The 20,928-nt window shown below is 47.7% G+C and overlaps 1 protein-coding gene across 1 annotated transcript; it reads right to left on the bottom strand.

Annotated features, from left to right (window-relative positions):
- Positions 1-3,868: 3,868 nt before the first annotated feature.
- LOC114789860 (leucine-rich repeat and immunoglobulin-like domain-containing nogo receptor-interacting protein 2) lies at positions 3,869-15,864 on the bottom strand. The gene is made up of 2 exons (XM_028979280.1): positions 15,766-15,864; positions 3,869-7,075 (listed from the first exon to the last, which is right to left on the bottom strand). Exon 2 carries the CDS (start codon positions 7,061-7,063, stop codon positions 5,177-5,179), a length of 1,887 nt encoding a protein of 628 aa, XP_028835113.1. The 5' UTR covers positions 7,064-7,075; positions 15,766-15,864; the 3' UTR covers positions 3,869-5,176.
- Between the last annotated feature and the right edge of the window lie 5,064 nt (positions 15,865-20,928).

Raw genomic sequence — 20,928 nt, 5'->3', positions numbered from 1 at the left:
AAACAGCAGCGGGCGTCGCTGACCAGAGACAACTGTCGCTACCGTTAACTGTTGTTTCGTAAAATTAAAATTAGAATTTGCAGAAATGTGCAAAATGAATGTAATGTACATTAATGTGCACCGACCGATAATAAAGTGAGAAAGCCCGCATCCGAGGTGAAAATCGAACCCGGGTCCCTTGGGCCAAAGACTCGCGTCCTAAGTGCTCGACTACAGAAGAACTGTGATCTTCTCAGCACCGCGGTAAATGTCAGGTCAGGCGTTCGAAAGTGCTGCATCACAATAACGACCAAAAAAAAGGGATACGATGCCCGCGCACGAATCAGCTGATTAAAAGGGTTTGATTTGAGAAGTTTGGATTTGGGGGTCACCGCATTCCTGACGTAGCATGTGGCTGAGCTCCTCCAAGTGATGTTGAAGACATGGAGGTCGGCTTCTTTTATTCCAGCCGCAACCACCATTACAGGGTTGAGCGTAATTTGGTAATGCTATCACAGTAAAATAATAAAATATTTATAATTATGTGTATATGGTGCCGGCATCTGGTTAGAAATCAGGAGTCAGAAAAGCAAGAAGGGCTTGAAGAAGAAACTAAATAGTTATCTTTTTACTAATGTCAGATGTGTCAGATACTCCCGTATTGTCCCAATATCCATCATTCTTTGCAATGGAAGTGAAGTGATTGTCATTGTGAAACACTGCAGCACAGTGCACACTACGAAATTTGTCCTCTGCTTTTAACCCTGCAGCACCCTTGGTGAGCAGTGGGCAGCCATGACAGCCACGCCCGGGAAAAAAAACCAAAACATTTTGTCACTTGCCCTACCAATATTGTATATATATATATATATATATATTTGTTCTTGACATTAAAATGATGGTTTCGCCTCCGCCGTAAATAACGTGTGCACCGTGTCCACCGTGTAAAGATTATTTGCCACTACAGTTACTGATCGATTGCCCTGACGTACTTACTCGCCTTTGATCTTTAACTTTCTTTTATATAAATATATATATATATATTTGCCTCTATCCGCCATGTTCAGCTAAGGAGTTATGTATTGATCTTGAACAGATCAGCAGAGGAACTCCCATGGACGCCGTCTTTTTCCCCTGCACGCCACGTTTCTTTGTGACCCGGTTTGAGTTGCGGAGATGAAATGTACTTCTGCCTCTAATTGCAAATCTACATAAAAAGAATTCATCTTACTCCCAGTAAGCATCCTCCTGGGTGATCCTCGACTAGACTTCCAGGGTAGGGAGGCATTTCTTGTTGTCATGGTAACAGGGCAATAGCAGTGGCCGCTTGCGCCTAGCAACCGTCACCATGACACCGAAGGGCAGGTTATAAGGTATGAGCGTGGAGGTAAGAGCAAGGAGGGGAGCATCCTCTGTTTCTCCGTGGTGATGTCTTGTGTTTATTTGTGAGTGTGTGTGTGTGTGTGTGTGTGTGTGTTAGAGCCTCACTGGTCTGATTAGCAGTTGTCATGCTTGCTCTTTCCACAGGGGTTATCTCTGCCGCAGAAAGCCCCTGCTCTGCTCGTAATCACATAATCTCTCTCTGGTGTGGAAGAGTGGAAAGTAAAGACCCTCATATCCTACACACACACACACACACACACACACACTTAAACCTCTCCAGGGGAAGGATCATGTTATCCTTTATTACCCACAATGCCTCACAACTTACAACTCCCAGATTAATCGGACTGAACCAAAATGCGTACTGAGTGTTCTCAATGTCTGTCTCTCCCTTTCTCTAACACACACACACACACACACACATGCACACTACACACACTTTTTGACCCAAAATATATTTACAGCAGGAAGTGAATGAGGGTTTATTGATTACATAACTTGTGTGGAATGTAAACAAATAAAGAAATAAGGAATTATCTGTGGCAAAATGTACAGTTCAAAACTGCACACTCATCTGATCAAACCTTAATTTATTTATTACCAATTCTAAAAGCAACCAATGCAGTTACTGTAGGTGTATGCTGAATTTGGCACTCGGACTCGATTGTTGATGGCACAATTAGTGAAAGTCCACGATTGGTCACTGGCTGCCAAAGTGGGAGGAGTCAGGACCTTGCCTCCTGTGTTGCCAAATTGGGCGGCTTTGTGATTGGTATTTTGGGTGAAATTGCGCCAATCTCCCCCGCAGGCTCCTCCCATCTGAATAAAATACGTGATTAAAGGTCGCGTTCTGGGTGACAGCAGAAACAGTTGGTAGTTTCTCTTTTTTGACGGACGGATGGTGAGGAAACTGGTTGTTTCTTGGTTTTATCCGTTTATGCACAACCTGAGGACACCTTTGAGTTTACATTCCATGCATACACTGTTAAAATATTCACATTAGCACTGTACATACAAGGCAGTTTACCTCGTGTCCTGGTGAAGAGTGTTGTCCTGTTCATGTTTGGATGGTGATGCCTTCTGGCCTTCTGTCCTTCATGCTAATCTTTCTCCTGATCTTCTTCTCCAAGGTTTCTTCTGGTTCTCCAAAGGGCAAGGACACTATTTGGACTGGCCAGTCTAAATTAAACTCTAGTTATGGGCTCTTCTAGATTGTTTGTGGGATGAATCCTGAGCTGGATTAAGTGGTAATGGAGGGTGAGTTGCGTTGTAACTGGTTCCTTAACCTCTATCTTCCCAATAATCCAAATTCATTCAACTGACTGTATCTGTCAATGGTGGGTGGAGAGTATGGGAGGATGTTGCACATCAGTGGTGGTGGTGAGGTGGTTCCCTCAACATCTATGTCCATACTTTAAAAACTTAAATTCATAATTATCGTTTATGATTGAGATGGCTTGAGAGTTTTAGTAAAATCTCCAATTGGATCTCTAAACTGTCTTCTTTGTACGATTGTTTAGCATTAAAATGCTTTTATGAATTCTCATCAAGTGGGCCGTTTGTGGACGCCCCTCATTAAGAAGACAATTAATTTTGAGGTAGCCAGAGTCTGCGACCTCCAAACCTGCTGCATGACTGTGAAATTATCTCTAAAACTGCCTGCTTTTTACACACCAGAGGTACAGAGGGTGATATTAAAAGTGAGACCTCATTACACATAATTCACAAGCTCTGTATCCATCATCATCATCATCAAAGTGATGGCATGTACAAATGCTTGGCCAGTGGAAGTGCATGTTCATTTTTAGATTATGGTGGAACGCTAATATCCTCATATGACATTGATTATCAGTTTATTTCAGCATTTTTATTTATATCTTAAAATTGCTGGTATGTGTATATCAAATTGTGACCACCAACACATGAAAAGTGCAGTGATCCCAACGCTACGGCTTATTGGTTTGAGTCTCACAGTTGATGAGAACAGCTTCTTCCATGTAAAATTGTTGTAAATTAAGTCTAAATGTAATATAACTGCAACGTACCCATAAATGTAGAGGCAGTTTCATGCCGATGCATGACGCTGTACGGTAGTTTCACTGTCCAATGACTGTCCTTGAAGGATCTACTTGCACAGACTCCTCATTAAGGGCACCATTCATTAGGGCCGCTTATTATGGGGGATTCTTCGTTAAAATTCTTGTTCAGGGGACCTGCTCATTAAACCCGCAAAGAGCAAACAGTCAAATACGTTCAAACTCCGCACGCTCAGCCAGACATCCATTTACATCCGTACAGGTAGTCCAGTAATAAAGCTGTATGCTTGGGTTTATTTCCTTTGGAAAATATATGCAGATATTCATTTTTATGTAAAAACATTTGGAGCAGCATTTGACAGAACATTGAGGGGGGGGGTTGCACATACAGAAGAAAGAGACTTCCACTGAGGTCACAAACACAAGTCCTTTTTTTTTTTATCCACCGAGGCAGCAAACTGGTCTCCACGTTTTTTTTTTTTTTTCCGTTTTTTTTCACCACAAAACGAGAAACGACTTCCATGTTTCATAATCCAGCAAACAGGCGTCCGTCTCTCACGTGAAACACGTCACAAACACACGCCACTGCTGACACTGTACCCAACTCAACACTTTTTTTCAGGGAAGACAACTGAGTTTTTTTATTTTTTCTTATCTAGAATATATATGTATGTATAGAGGGACTTTTATGTATGATATTTTTATATGCATGTAGTATATAAATAGACAATATTCTCACAATTATACAAATAAGAAAAAAAAAAAACACCCGTACAACACCTTAGCACATCAAAAATAGATTCGTAGTCCATAAACCCGACTCCACAGGGTCAATACTGCAGTCCACCGATCCTTCCAATAAACCGCAGCGCTGCGAAAGTCGTGGACGTTTCGCTCGGGCTCGTATGCAAGAAAAAGACACGCATACATACGCACGTGCACGTTCAGCGACCACATACACGTATACACACGTGAAACCTCTTCACACGACATATCTCCAGTACCTTTATGCACCGTGCATGTGTTTGTGTGTGTGTGTGTGTGTGTGTGTGTGTTCTACGACAAACCCTGTTTTATATTCCTAGAAGAGTAAACATCTGTACCATTTTTGTTAAATCTTAAACATAGAACTTACATTTTTTACTGCTTATGTTGAAAAGGTCACGTTCTGGTGACCATGTGGAGTAAAACCTGGGGGTTTGGTTCTGGTGACCACGTGGTGTAAAACCTGGGGGTTTGGTTCTGGTGACCACGTGGTGTAAAACCTGGGGGGTCACGCTCTGGTGACCATGTGGAGTAAAACCTGGGGGTTTGGTTCTGGTGACCACGTGGTGTAAAACCTGGGGGTCACGTTCTGGTGACCACGTATAATAAAACCTGGGGGGTCACGCTCTGGTGACCATGTGGAGTAAAACCTGGGGGGTCACGTTCTGGTGACCATGTATAGTAAAACCTTGGGGTTTGGTTCTGGTGACCACGTGGTGTAAAACCTGGGGGTCACGTTCTGGTGACCACGTATAATAAAACCTGGGGGGTCACGCTCTGGTGACCATGTGGAGTAAAACCTGGGGGTTTGGTTCTGGTGACCACGTATAATAAAACCTGGGGGGTCACGTTCTGGTGACCATGTATAGTAAAACCTTGGGGTTTGGTTCTGGTGACCACGTGGTGTAAAACCTGGTTCTGGTGACCACGTCGAGCTGAACTTGGGCAGCGTACGGTGGTCCATGTCCATGCAGCATTTCTTGCTCGATCATCTGTGCTGGCCTCACGGGCCATCAGATCATTTTCATGTTGACCCGGCGGGGTCCGCTGGTCTCCGGGACTTCGGTCCCGCCCCCTTTCCGCTTGCGCGGGACGTACTGGATGTCGACGCTGCCGCGGTGCTTGCCTTTGCCGCGGCTCCATGCGAACAGCAGCAGGAAGCAGAAGAGCACCACGCCCAGGAAACTCAAGCAGCCCATCGCCGTGGAGACCAGGATGGTGGTGAAGTCCAGCACCACCCTGACCCGGGCGTAGCGGTCGGTGGCGTTGCCGCGAAGGGACACGTTGCCGTCGCCGCTGCCGTCGTACGCGTCGGGGTAGTCGTAGTGCGAGCTGCGGTTGGCGCCGGGCGGGCCGTCCCTCGAGGCCACGCTCTTCACGGCCAGCGAGGCCGAGAGGCTGGCGTTCCCGGCCGGGTTCGAGGCCACGCAGATGTACACGCCGCTGTCCTGCCGCTCCGCCACGCGCACCTCCAGGGAGCCGTCGCCGTGGACCACCACCCGCCCGGTGCTCTTGGTGGTCAGGTGGCGGCGGGTCGGGGTCACCCAGGACAACGTGGGAGGCGGAGACCCGTCCGCGCTGCAGTTGAGCCACGCCCGCCGACCCTCCTCCACCTGCGCCGGCTGGGTCGCCACGGCGATGACGCGCGGCCTCGTGCACGTGGCGAGGCGCAGGAGATGCGGCTCGGCGGCGACCTCGAGGAGGGGCTTCCCGGCCAGCGCCGCAGGGGTGTTGCACTCCGGCTGGGCGTCGTCGGGGTTCTTCTTGTCGTTGACGTGCAGGACGGGCGGAGCGCTCTGCAGCATCCAGCGCAGGCGGCAGTCGCACACGAGTGGGTTGCGGCCTATCATCAGGGTCCGGAGGCTCAGGTTGAGGGCCGGCGGGAACGCGGCGCGCTCCAGCGTAGCCAGCCGGTTGGCCGTGACGTCCAGGAGCCGCAGCGAGGCCGCGCCCAGGAACACGTTGGGCTCGATGCGCTCCAGCAGCGACATGCGCAGGCGCAGCTCCTGCAGCCGCGCCAGTCCGTGCAGGGCGCCGGCCCTCAGCACCCGGATGGAGCTGTAGGACATGTTGACGTGGGTGAGGTGGCGCATGTGTCCGAGCGCCGGCACCGCGCTGAGGTTCGTGTGGGTCACGGACAGCGCGCTCAGGTTCAGCCCCTGCAGGGCGGGGCCCGGCAGCCCGTCCAGCGCGGGCCAGCGGTCCAGCTCCAGCCGTCGCAGCTGAGGCATGTTCCGGAAGGCGTGGGCCGGGACCTCTGCGATGTTGAGCTGCGTGAGCCGCAGGCCCTCCAGGTTGTGCATGTGTGCCAGGGACTGGCTGGGCACCGCGCTCAGGTTGCAGCGCGCCAGCGTGAACTGGCGCAGGGACACCAGGCCCAGGAACGCCCGCGGCGCGATGAAGACCAGCTCATTGTCGCTCAGCTCCAGCGTGTGCAGCCGCCGCTGCTCCTCGAAGGTGCCGTCCAGGAGGATCACCAGCTTGTTCTGGCTCAGGTCCAGCAGGAGGAGCTCCGTCAGGCCCGCCAGGGCGCCGTGGGGGAGTAAAGTTAGCTGGTTACCACGGAGACGGAGGGCGCGCAGCCGCGGTTGGGCGCGGAAGCTTCCAGGCTCCACGGACGACAACAGGTTGGCGCTCAGGTCGAGGTCTTCCAGCTGCTGCAGCTGAGAGAAGTTCTGAGGCGCTAGGCTGCGCAGGCGGTTCTTACTGAGGTCCAGCGACCGCGTCTCTATGGGGATGCCCTCGGGGACGGTCGCCAGGCGCCGCCGGTGACAGGAGACGGATCGCGTCTGCACGGAACAGTCACAGCGGGCGGGGCAGCCTCGGGCGGGGCCAAGGCAAAGGAGGAGGGGGAGGAGGAGGAGGGAGAGACTCGAAACACAGGAGGATGGAGAGACCATGACCAGAGAGACCTGCAGAGGCAGAGACACAGAGACGTGAGCTAAGGGGGGACAACAAGAGGAAGAGGACAGATTAACAGAGACATTTACATTTAAGGAATTTGGCAGACGTCCGTATCCAGAGCGACTTACAACGTGCTTCCATGTCACCATGGATGAAGTGGTCAGTTCTGGTTCACTAGGACTCAAAACATGAACACAATCTTTTTATTCACTCTGTTCTAGTTTCTATACAGACGTCAGACAAGAAGAAGGTTCCAAGTTCATCTAAATATTCCCTAAAGAGGAAGGTCTTGAGCTGCCGTGTGAAGGAAAGTGAAGTGATTGTCACATGTGATACACAGCAGCACAGCACACGGTGCACACAGTGAAATGTGTCCTCTGCACTTAACCCATCACCCTGAGTGAGCAGTGGGCACCATGACAGGCGCCCGGGGAGCAGTGTGTGGGGACGGTGCTTTGCTCAGTGGCACCTTGGTGGATTGGGACTCGAACCGGCCACCTTCTGATTACGGGGCCGCTTCCTTAACCGCTAGGCCACCACACCCTGTTAAGATACTCAGTGACTGAGCTGTTCTGATCTCGAGGGGAAGTTCATTCCACCACGAGGGGCCAAGACGGAGAAGAGTCTAGATGAATGTCTTCCTTTGACCTTCAGAGATGGAGGGACCAGTGAGCAGTACTGGAGGCTCGGAGTATACCAGGTGCAGTGCGAGGTGTAATAAGGGCTGTGAGGTAGGATGGTGCTACTCCATGTTTGGCTTTGTAGGCCAGCATCAGTATTTTGAACCTGATGCGTGCAGCTACTGGGAGCCGGTGGAGGGAACGTAGCAGAGGGGCGGTGTGGAGAACTTGGGAAGGTTGAAGATCAGTCGTGCTGCTGTATGAGTTGAAGAGGTCGGATGGTACATAGAGGTAGACCAGCTAGAAGGCAGTAGTCCAGTCATGAGATTACTAAGGACTGGACCAGGATCTGGGTGGGCCGAACTTGGTAGATAAGGACGGATTCATCTGATATTGTAGAGAAGGAATCTACACGAGCGGGAAAGGTTGCTGATGTGAGAGGAACGGAAAACGGAAAGCGGCGAGGGCGACAGGTCATGAATTAAAACCGCACCCGCGGCCATACAGACCCACACATCCACACATGCATTCTTCCCTCGGCAGCCCGTAATCCCTTGTTTGCATGTTCTGTGCTGTGACAGGGGCTGGAGTGGTTATTGATTGTGACACACGCACACACACACACACACACACACACACACACACACACACACACATACACACACACACTCTAGAAGAGTCTTCGTCAAACACACACTGTATCCATGGAAACCTTCCTCTGGCATTCCACAGGTACAAAGCAGGAGACCAAACGACCAGCAGAGAGTACAGAGCACATGGATCCTGCAAACGACACGCGGCCAAGAACGTACAGACGAAAATGAAGAAGAAATGAAAATAAACGAGCCGCGCCCGTTCGGTATCAAAATGCCGACCTGAAGAAAGACGGAAGCGTGCGCGTGGCCCTTCGGGTTCAAAACCGATTTTCATCCCCAAGCAGACAAAAAACGGCATGAGGCCAAAAAAACGGAGGGCTTCTAAGAATATGAGCGGCCGCCAGCAGCAGCCATTTAGGCGCAGGGCCGCGAGGTGGTCCGGTTGCAGGTCCGGTTGCAGGTCCGGTTGCAGGTCCAGTGGCAGGTCCGGTTGCAGGTCCGGTGGCAGGTCCGGTGGCAGGTCCGGTTGCAGGTCCGGTGGCAGGTCCGGTGGCAGGTCCGGTTGCAGGTCCGGTGGCAGGTCCGGTTGCAGGTCCGGTGGCAGGTCCGGTGGCAGGTCCGGTTGCAGGTCCGGTGGCAGGTCCGGTGGCAGGTCCGGTGGCAGGTCCGGTTGCAGGTCCAGTGGCAGGTCCGGTTGCAGGTCCGGTGGCAGGTCCGGTGGCAGGTCCAGTGGCAGGTCCGGTTGCAGGTCCGGTTGCAGGTCCAGTGGCAGGTCCGGTTGCAGGTCCGGTTGCAGGTCCAGTGGCAGGTCCGGTTGCAGGTCCAGTGGCAGGTCCGGTGGCAGGTCCGATTGCAGGTCCGGTTGCAGGTCCAGTGGCAGGTCCAGTGGCAGGTCCGGCATGATTCACCTGGCCTGCCCACAGGTGACGGAATCCGTGTGGGCTCTATTTCGGTGTCGTGTGCGGGGGTGGATTTCGTGTGCCATCGACGGACGTCATTTTTTGTGTGTGTGTGTGTGTGTGTGTGTGTGACCGCCAACAGGAGCTGTGCGCGTACGCCGCGCTGCGTTTCGCCGTGTGGGCGGAGGATAGATGGTGTGACACGCGGACTTTAAATGGATCAGTAAACTGTGAAAACAGGAGGGTAAATAAAATATCACCGCGGCTCTCTGAAACGACACCGTTCTTTTACATCAACTTTTACCCAATTTGTCGCCTGTCCAGGAAACCGGAAAGACACGAGTTTAGTGACCGCGGTTATTGACCACGGTTCCGCGCTTTAAATCGGCCTTTATTGCCATGGTAATTAAGCCCCTGACACGGCAGCCATGTTTATTTGATATGATCCCTCCAGAGAGCAGCTCTAGTTGAGCCGGCCGCCGCCCGCTGCCCCGGGTGAGGTCGGCCTCGCCGGGCCGCCACGAACGCGGCGAGGAGCCGCCGGTCTCCATTCGCCAACAGCTCGGCAATCAATAATATTTCAAAAATCGCTCCAAGAGGGAAGGAAAAGAAAAGGGGACGTCGTCGGCAGCTAATGAGGGCCATTAACAACTTCCCTGGCATTTAAGCTTAATTAGCGCCGGTCTGGCTGGCCATTTAAATCAATGGAATTAATTAAAAATCTGTTCGTTTGCATGTTCTCCCCTTTTTTCTTTGGGTCCTTTTGAAAGTAGGTTACAGGAAATGAATGCAAATATATCTCACACAGATGCATATGTCCTGGGCGGCCAGGGGAAAACAAAGAACGGAATAAGAACCGCAAGCTTTTTTTTCATAATTCATAATTCTTCAGTACTTTTCTTCTCTCGTTTGGCTATTCGAGCCACATCTTGAACGCGTGATCAGCCACACCCTCCAGGGCTGGAGGCTGTTCACGTTGGATGGAGCTGTGGATGCCTTTGCGGCCCGCGGCGATGTAAAATTTGTTCTGCTTCATGACCACTTCCTGTTCTCGGTTGTTCTTGGATTGCATCACCTGACCATGTCCTCTCTGTACAAGCAGTTGTACGAGTGGACGAACTTGGAATCTGAAATTGCTTAGCACGTGTCGTCTGTATTTAACCATCACCCTTGGTGAGCAGTGTGTGTGGGGACGGGACCTCAGTGGCACCATGGCGGATCGGGATTCGAACCGGCAACCTTACGATTACGGGGACCATTCCTGCCTGGAGTGATCCCCTTTTCACACTGTAATTTGTGTCGATTGCTGTGATTCAGTGGAAGAAGAATTGGCTCCAGGTTAAAAGGGCTTCTTGTGACTCTCATCAGCGCTGTGTGAATCGGTCCATTTTCCGATTATGACCCATGTTGGCCTCATAAAGCCCGCAATAATTGAAAACGCTTGTTCATTTATCTGCTGCTCTTATTCCTTCTCTCTCCCGGCCGTTTGGAAGAATGTATTTCACACTTCTGATTTTGTGGGCCAGCTGGTTAGTGACCCAGTTTGCTGACCTACATGCCCTGTGAAAGGATCCTTGTTAAAACGAAGGGGTTACCGTGAGTGTTGGAAACCCGCGGTGGAAGATCAGTTAGCCCGAGCCAAATATTCACATTTACATTTACAGTATTTACCAGGCGCCCTTATCCAGAGCGACTTACTTAGTTACAGGGACAGTCCCCCCTGGAGACACTCAGGGTTAAGTGCCCTGCTCAGGGACACATGGTAGTAAGTGGGGTTTGAACCTAATATAATATAAATATAAAGTGAAGTGATTGTCACATGTGATACAGCACAGCACACGGTGCACACAGTGAAATTTGTCCTCTGCATTTAACCCATCGCCCTGAGTGAGCAGTGGGCAGCCATGACCAGTGCCCGGGGAGCAGTGTGTGGGGACGGTGCTTTGCTCAGTGGTACCTCAGTGGCACCTTGGTGGATCGGGATTCGAACCGGCAACCTTCTGATTACGGGGCCGCTTCCTTAACCGCTAGGTCACCACTGCCCCAGAAGACCTGGGTCTTCTGGTTCATAGGCTACCACTACTACCACCCTGAATAAATGTAAATGAATAAAGGTAAAAGTTGATATATTGCTGCGTCGGTGCGGCAGCACCATTTGGCACTGCGCTCAGCAGGAGCTGCGAACGAGTGCGTTTTTTTTTACATTTTATTTATTTTTTATCGACACTTTTTATCTCCCGCTGCCACATCAAGCAGACGCCCAGCGCTCTAACCGGCGGCTCGAAAAACAACTCGTCTCCAGGAGTCCTGCAGAATTAGGCGGCGAAGTGCTGCCGTCAGCAGGGCCGCAGGTTCATTACAGGGCCCCCGTCAGGGCCGTGCGAGTTCATTAAAGTTTTAATAAGTAGATAATGTAATTCTGCCGTGGTTTGGCGCCGGTATGGTGGAGCCCGGCAGAACTGGGTTGGCGGAGAGCATTTCTGCTAATATCTTCTTTACCGATCAGCACCTAACATGTCCAAGAATTATTTACCAAATGGATATAATTTTTTTAAATGATTCTCATAATCAGTGATTTGCAATGCAGACGTGGACGATTCGGTATGAATGCAGTAATTGATTGGTGATTTTCGAGATATAAAGTAGTGCCCGTAGTGACTGTGGTGGCCTGATCTTAGTACGGCGCCGGTCCGGGTTGGAGTTCGCCCTCTGAACGCCATTCGCATTTTTACTGCACTTAACTCTCATCTCACTGATGTATTTGAAAGCCCCATGCGAAGTAATGCAGAAATGCCGCTTCGTGGCGCATCCGATAATCGTAATCGAATCGTGAGACCAGTGAAGGTTCACACCTCTGTTAATCTTACCATCTCACATGCACAAATACACACATGCATTCACCCGCTTGGGGCAGTGGGGGCCTAGCAGGGGCAGTGGGGGCCTAGTGGTTAATGAATCGGCCCCGTAATCAGAAGGTCGCTGGTTCGAATCCCGATCTGCCAAGGTGCCGCTGAGGTGCCACTGAGCAAAGCACCGTCCCCACACACTGCTCCCCGGGCGCCTGTCATGGCTGCCCACTGCTCACTCAGGGTGATGGTTAAATGCAGAGGGCACGTTTCACTGTGTGCACCGTGTGCTGTGCTGCTGTGTATCACATGTGACAATCACTTCGCTTCACTTCACATTCAGTCATTCACAATAAAATGGTCACTACCAAGCAGCAGCTCAAAGGAGCAAACACATGCTCAAATACACACTTGCACAAAGGTACTGAACGCACACCTGGTCACACACAATTAACACTTCAAATGCACAAAGTCACACAGGTGCACATATTTCAGATGCATACATACATCAGAGGTCCACACCCACACACACCGAGAAATCTGCATTACATCCCGTCTCTTTGTGTCTCACATGCATACTGCAAGGAGCCGAGATCAGACACTTTCTCTTTCTTCGATCAAACACACACCACCACACACACACACACACACACACACACACACACAGAGCATGAGCAACCTTCTCCATCCTCTTCCTTTCAGGCGTTATACTGAAGAACAGATAACTTATTTATCTGTTCTGGGGAAGGTGCTTCGTATGAAAACAGGACCGCGCTCGCTGTCTCTTTTTCGCTTCGAAGGCTCCGCCTTCAGAAGGTTTAAGAATGGCCCCGTCGATTAGGTTTGGCTAATTTTAGTCCGGATAAGTTTAGACTCATCCATTTTTCATTGAACAGAACAGACACAGTTACCGCACACACAGGGCTGTATGGAGTGTGTGTGTGTGTGTGTGTGTGTGTGTGTGTGTGTGCGAGCGAGAGAGAGATTAGCATGTGCATGATATGCTGCATATAGAGGAAATAGCTCCATTCCGGACTGACATGCATGACATTGGATAATAAATTGTCTCCCTTATTCCTGTTGAAGGACAGACGCTTTTCATTCTTTATGCACCAAGGGCAGCAAGAATTACTCCAAAGAATCAATAAAATTGATTTTAGATGTAGTTTTTGTTGTCAGCTGAACATAGATTTAGCGCTAAATGCTTGTTTTAAAGTTTAGGTCTTTAGGTGCTGATGCTTTGGTGGTGCAAATGAATTTAATATATGTGGAATAATATTAAAAAGTTGGTAGATAAAAGTCTTTTTCTTCTTCTGCTGCCTGCTGCTCTTGTTAAGGGTCACCACAGCAGATCAGTTGTCTTCTGCACCTTCCTCTTTCACACCAGCCACCTGCATGGTCTCCCGCAGCACATCCATGAACCTCCTACTAGGCCTCCATCTTTTTTCCTCCTGCCTGGCAGCTCCATCAGCACGCATTTCCAAACCAAACCCTCTAATGCTCTCATTCCTAATGCTGTCCCTCCATGTCACCCTCATCTTGAATCTCTGCCTCGTGTCTTCTTGCCAGTGCCACCGTCTCCAACCCGTACAACATCGCTGGTGTCACTACTGTCTGGTAAAGCTTCCCTTGCACTCCTGCTGACGTAAATGTGACGCAGCGTACATTTCTTTTAATAGTTGACAAATAAAAACAAGACTAAATGTGGTCTTCAAAATAAAAACTAAAGTATAAAAGTACGGTACAAAAAATATAAATATAAAAAAAATGTATAAAAACTATATTAAAATGTCTCTTTTCGTTGAGGAAAACGAGAAAAGATGTTATTTCCTCTCGTATAATCGGGTTATTATTATTCAGTATTTCTGTCTCCCATCCGGTCGCACAGATGACGTTACTTCCTCAATTCCCCTTCAAGCATTATTTCTATTTCAGGATGCTTGTGGTGGGTTATCAGATAGTAGACTAGCGTCTAACACACTCGCCTATGAACCAGAAGACCCAGGTTCAAACCCCACTCGCTACCATCGTGTCCCTGAGCAAGACACTTAACCCTGAGTGTCTCCAGGGGGGACTGTCCCTGTAACTACTGACTGTAAGTCGCTCTGGATAAGGGCGTCTGATAAATGCTGTAAATGTAAATGTAAGCCTTGCTTGTGAAGTCAAGTATTCTTACTTGAGTACCATCTCTACAGACTTCTAACCCCAAGACATAGTAGTGCAACAATACCAAAAATATTTAAACCTTTGACTTTCAACAGCCCATGAAACTTGCAGTAGTGGGATGATATCTATATATATGTGTGTGTGTTAGTGTATATATATACACACACACACACACACACACACACACACACACACATACTTATGCCAATATGAATATAAATACGTATCTACAAGTACATGTTTTACAAAAGCATGTAGAGTACATGCCCAAGCACTATGTTGAACATTATTTAAATGTGATTTGTCATATTGCAGGTTCTTTTTTCACATCTATTCACACAGTTTTTAGGTGAATAAATATGTTTATAATGAAGAACATGGGATTTACAAGAATTAAAATGGAAAAAATAGGAATTTAGGGAAAAATAAAACCATCCATCCATGCGGCACAACAAATGAAGGAAGACTAAAAAGTGTTTCTTAAAACTAATTTGTATTAATGTGTCTTAATATGAAAAGAACAAGACCACACGAATTTACCTGCGTAGCAAAGCTTATTAAGTAGTAGTAATAATAATAATGATACGTAAATTTCCTTTTAGGACACCGTGGTCCACCCACCACTTTGTCCTCCACTACGGCAAGCCAACTGTGCCAATAACCAGCACATTTTTAAAGGGTTAGTAGGCTGCAATCAGAGTGAAAATGAAAGTGAAGTGATTGTCAATGTGAAACGTGTCGTCTGTATTTAACCATCACCCTTGGTGAGCAGTGGGGAGCCATGACAGGCACCCTGGGAGCAGTGTGTGGGGACTGTACCTCCATCAAGGGGACCTCGGTGGAACCATTAGATTACGGGGCCGGTTCCTTAACTGCAAGCGCACACACCGGAATTTGGGTGAAAATTCAACTCCTGACTGCTTTGTGAGTAAATCTGACATGTAACATCTACAGCATGCATGCAAAGTAGATATAGTTATTTATAAATCACAAACAAATCCACAACTTGTACAATAACACCACATCCTTGCACATTATTGTCGTTGATGTTTTTTCCTACATTGTACTTGAGAGACACCATCTACTGGAATCAAATTCCTTGTATGTGCTTGCACTTACTAGGCCAATAAATACGATTCTGATTCTGATGCATGTTTTAGGATAGTAGAAAATATGAATTATGTAATAATTAAAATGGTACACAGTTAGTCTCCCACCATTCACACCGTCATATGTCTGATAAAAATATGTCTGATAATCCACAAAATTCACCCTGTTTTTACACCTTGACTACCGTCTACAGACTCGACTTTCGTCCGCCGTGAACATCGAACAACCGAACTGAGACCCATAAAAAGAGGCGGCCTCAACTCAACGTCCCGAGCAGTGAATTATGGGTACGTTTCAATTACGTCAACAGCACATCTGCTTCCTGCATTTACATTTGGTGGCCGATCAGCAGAGAGAAAAGTTCTCGAGTTATTTGAAGCGACACGTTTTGGTTCTCTTGGATTTTTCTGTTTGAAAGGAAACCAAACCAAGAGAAAAAAGTTACAAACGCACCGACTTACGCGTAGCTGCGACACGTTGGGGTCCTAGCGGGTCCCACTCGTGCCCAGCTGCTGCACGGTTGTCCCGGTGCTCCAGGGGACCTCCGGCGTGCTGGTCATGCTGATGGAGAGTTTTCTGAGGAGACGCACCGACCCACCGGGGAGCCGCAGACAGCTGTATTTAAGTCTCGCAAGCGGCGTAATGGTGCAAGGGAGGAAAATGGATGGGAGCGGAGCGCCATGGCAACAGGTGGGACTACAGTGAAATTAATATGAAGATAAAATATACGCTTTGCCCCGCAAGAGAGAGAAATAAAATGGGAAATAACGACGCAATTTGCAGCTTCCATTTATCAAACCACTTCTCTTTGTTCCCTGAACAGCACACAGGCGATCAATCTCCTTTACCCTGGATAAGATCCCTCCTGCATCAGCCTGCTGGCTGCGGACAGGGCTGCTGCTTTCTGCCATTTCCCCCCCTTCTCTGCAGGTCTTCTCGCCGAGAAGGAAGATTCCTGGCCATGCTGATGGAGGAGGGTTTGCTGGGAAATGCAGCATCCCGCCGGGAGCCAGAGCCGGCTGTGCTTACGTCTCACGAGCACCTTAATGGTCCACAGGAGGAGAACGGATAGGAAACGGTGCGCCGTAGCAACAGCTAGGATTTCTCTTGAAATCATTTTGGAAGTTGAATACATTGTTTTGTCTGCTCAGGATGCAAAACACACTTCTAATGGACCGTATAGAGCATTAAATGGCTGGGAATTTCAGGACCCCTTATTAACGTGACTGTGACGGCATAGTCCAACAGATTTTGCAAAGGCAATTTAACGATTTTTAATCGGAATATTGTGTGTACCGTGAACATCTTTGTAGAAGAGTGAGTCAAGTTGCAATAAGAGGCAAACCACAGCACAGCACCCAGTAACACTGTACATTCCTGTGTATTGCAATGATGACAACGTTTCTATTCTGTCCTGTCCTGTTCTGTTCTGTTCTGTTCTATTCTATTCTGGTCTATTCTATTCTGTCCTGTCCTGTTCTGTTCAATCCTATTCTATTCTGTTCTGTTCTGTTCTGTTCTATTCTATTCTGGTCTATTCTATTCTGTCCTGTCCTGTTCTGTTCAATCCTATTCTATTCTATTCTGTTCTGTTCTGTTCTATTCTATTCTGGTCTATTCTATTCTGTCCTGTCCTGTTCTGTTCAATCCTATTCTATTCTATTCTGTTCTGTTCTATTCTATTCTGTTCTATTCTGTTCTGTTCTGTCCTGTCCTGTCCTGTCCTGTCCTGTCCTGTCCTGTCCTGTCCTGTCCTATTCTATTCTATTCTATTCTATTCTATTCTATTCTATTCTATTCTGTTCTGTTCTGTTCTGTTCTGTTCTGTTCTGTTCTGTTCTGTTCTGTTCTGTTCTATTCTATTCTATTCTGTTCTATTCTGGTCTATTCTGGTCTATTCTATTCTGTTCTGTTCTATTCTATTCTATTCTATTCTATTCTGGTCTATTCTATTCTGTTCTATTCTATTCTATTCTATTCTATTCTATTCTATTCTATTCTATTCTATTCTATTCTATTCTATTCTGTCCTGTCCTGTCCTGTCCTGTCCTGTCCTGTCCTGTCCTGTCCAAGGTTGCCAGCTGTGGTTATTTAGCTGGAGTGAGATTATTCGTTTGAGACATCCAGTTGTTTCCGGCCCTCTCCTGTTCTCTAATCCAGTCTGGGGATCAGCAGCGAACAGATTACAGCCCGTTCTAAAGGGAATAGATCTGGCGTGAGATTTTGTGTGCTGAAAGTGTGCGAGTTGGGAATCCTGGATAAAATCCTGGAAACAACGCAGATCAGGAGCCACATATTCTGGGTATTTAAAGGAATAAAACGTCCCCGCATTGTGCTGTACTACGGCCTGCCAGGCGAAGCGTTGCAGTTTCTTGAATGTAGTTGCTTGCTTGAATGGGACTTGGGACTTGAATTTGAATTTGCTTGGGAATTCAGGTCCCACCATTACACAGTGACTTCAAAAATAAATATTATATATATGTAATTAAAAGTAAACGTTTGATCACATTACCAAAATATCATGACTATAGATTATCAAGTTAATAGTGACGAATGTGTGTGTGTGTATTCAGGTCTCAGGTTAACCTTGGTGCCTCCAGGTCTTGGAGATACATGTTTAATTCAGGAAGCAGCAGGAGACCATGAGCTACATCCCGGTAGCGTATTGTGTACATAAAGATCTAAATTTAGAGTGCCGGGTTGTCTGCGGCGTTCCGCCACCCTCGCTTTACTGCGGCCCCTTCCTCTTTATCCGGGTTTAATTAGTCGCCGTCCCTCTGCCCATCGAGCCAACCTGACATCGCGAGGAGAGACGACACCCGCGTAGCCAGGATGCTGCAGCTGTGTGTGTGTGTGTGTGTGTGTGTGTGTGTGTGTGTGTGTGAGCAGCCTGGGGCTTTAGGTGAGTTTTTAATAAACTCTGAGGCTGAGAAATGAGCTTGTCTGAGTCTGCTGAGCGGAGACGCCGTCTCTATAAGGTACATGATACAATCAGCAACTTTCTACTCTCACTCACTGTGTGTGTGTGTGTGTGTGTGTGTGCGCGTGTAATTAATTTTTTCCCTACGTTTTTGGGTCTCTGTAGATACTGTGTGATATTGTGTGGTGTGTATCGTCTGCATGGACGCTCAGTTAACCGAAGACGAATGTTAACCAATTAAAGCGACTCAGTGGGAGGTTTTCTCAATGGGACCACTAATGGGTTTAGCTTTACTGTGACAGTGTGTGTGTGTGTGTGTGTGTGTGTGTGTTTGAAGAGAGAATGAGGACATATTCCATGTTGTCACCATCGCTCAGTATGAAACTCTGCTTTTCTTGGTTAAAAATGTCTTAATTTGGGACAAATACACACTGCAAATATAAAGAGCTTCTGTGAAAATGGCACACGTTAGGCTGGCCGGTTATTAGTGATGGGGATAAAATTCGGGATTACGATGATCAGTGTTGGGCATATTTGCTCCTTCACACATGGTGCATCAACTGCCAACAGAGTCCTTTACTTGCAACACTCCTGTTTGAGAATGTCCACTCATATATACGATTTTCGGCCGTGTCTGTCACACAGGGACATACAGGAGTTTCTGGCAGTCTGTATTTTTTTAATTATTAGTTTTTATTAGTTTTAGTCACGTCCAGACTTGTTTTAGTCGTCAAACCTATTACATAATTAAACAGGGTTATCGTATTACTACCCTGTAGACCTTAGATACTCAAGAATACTCGACATTCATTTCAGAAGACACAGAAGACACTCTGGTTTGTTCCGTGTTTTTCGACACTACGTTCTGTTGGAGACGACCTGAAGTTCTCACGGTTACGGTACGAATTTAACAGAAAACTGGTCCTAAACATATACAACAATTTCACCACATTTAAAATTTGAAGGATGTTAATAAGGTTAAGGAAGTGGGCCCATGATCAGAAGGTTGCCGGTTCGAATCCAAGGTGCCACTGAGGTGCCACTGAGCTTGTTAAATGGACACGTTTCGATGTGTCACCGCGTCCTGTGTATCACAATGACAATCACTTCACTTTCATTAAAACAGTGTATACATTCCATTCTTCTTGTAACACCAAAAGCTTTTAAAAAGCAGAAGTTTTCAACGTCTCTTGGTCCATGGCGGAGCCCGGCACTGCTGCTACCAACACGGAGCACGGCGCACCCACATCGGCAACTGAAACTCCAAAACATGTAGATAAACCTACAAAATCCCCCAGCTCTGGGGCCGGGTCGAATACTCAACCTCTGCCTTCAACCCAATATAGTCCAGTCCGCCTGACTGAAACATGAACATTAATTTTCCCAAGCGGAAAGACACTCAGATGTTTTTAGTGCGAGTCGGTAGCAGCCTCAACCACTAATTGGAAAAAAGCTCCATTGTAGATGTAGCTCTATATTTGGCTCAAAAAATAAAATAAAAAATTCGACTGGCTTATTAAGTTATATAACTCTAATTAAAAAACGCTTGTCTGGGCAGTGGTGACCTAGCGGTTAAGGAAGCGGGCCCCCGTAATCAGAAGGTTGCCGGTTCGAATCCCGATCCGCCAAGGTACCACTGAGCAAAACACCGTCCCCACACACTGCTCCCCAGGCGCCTGTCATGGCCGCCCACTGCTCACTCAGGGTGATGGTTAAATACAGAGGACAAATTTCACTGTGTGCACCGAGTGCTGTGCTGCTGTGTATTACATGTGACAACCACTTCACTTTCTTCTTTCAACACATGATGTTCTGGTCACACCTCTGCTTTTAAAACTGGCCTGGAATCATCAGGCTTTGAGTTGTGCCAAACCACAACCTGGAGTGAAACCTCACAGCTCTAGTAGAACTTCAGTTTTAGAGCCAAAACTGTGACTTGTGGGGTCTTTGAACATCTCCCTCCATATGGACGCCGTTTGGACTGTTTCCACTGTGCCTCACGTAATAGAAACTGACACAGGCGCTCAGGACACACCACAGTTGTCAAAATGTATTTTAAAGGTCCCCTGACATGAAAATGTGACTTTATGAAATTATTATTTAACATTAATAAGAGTTCACAGAGCCTGTCTGTGGTCCTACAGTGGCTAGAAATGGAAACGGTGCGTCCTGGGAAATCTCACTGTGGGACTGGATCAAAGTGGCTGTAATTCTGCACCAAGAGACGTCAGATACAGAATTAGTGGACCAACAATACCGACATAAAAGCAAAAAAATTAACGTCAGGGGGACCTTTAAAACTTTCAACTGCTGTTTTTATTGAATGAATATTCACATTGGCCCCGCCCCCTACATCATTGGAGGTCTGTTGATAAGTTGAGAGTGGTGTGTGTGTGTATGTGGATTTCACAATTCTAAGGAACAGAAGTAGAAGAGGATGGGTTATTTTTGCAGTCTGATTGACAGTATCAGACATACACACTGCAGGAACACACACACACACACACACACACACACACAATGGTGTTTGATGTGCCAAATGCCTTCAGACCTTGGTTCTGCAATGCTAATTAACCCTGCAATCAAAACAACACAGCAAGACAATAACCCTCTCATCCCAAACACACACACACACACACACACACACACACACACTATACTTTCACACAAACGCAAGCAAATTGTTTGTCTTCGCCCATCGCAG

The sequence above is a fragment of the Denticeps clupeoides genome, chromosome 1, assembly GCF_900700375.1.
Source record: "Denticeps clupeoides chromosome 1, fDenClu1.1, whole genome shotgun sequence".
Lineage (NCBI taxonomy): Eukaryota > Metazoa > Chordata > Actinopteri > Clupeiformes > Denticipitidae > Denticeps > Denticeps clupeoides.
Note: the sequence above shows the minus strand (reverse complement) of the source record. Positions and strands in the feature narration are given on the sequence as shown.

Bases quoted from the DNA above. Each gene is read 5' to 3' on its own strand.
- LOC114789860 (XM_028979280.1), bottom strand. From the start codon at position 7,063: ATGGTCTCTCCATCCTCCTGTGTTTCGAGTCTCTCCCTCCTCCTCCTC.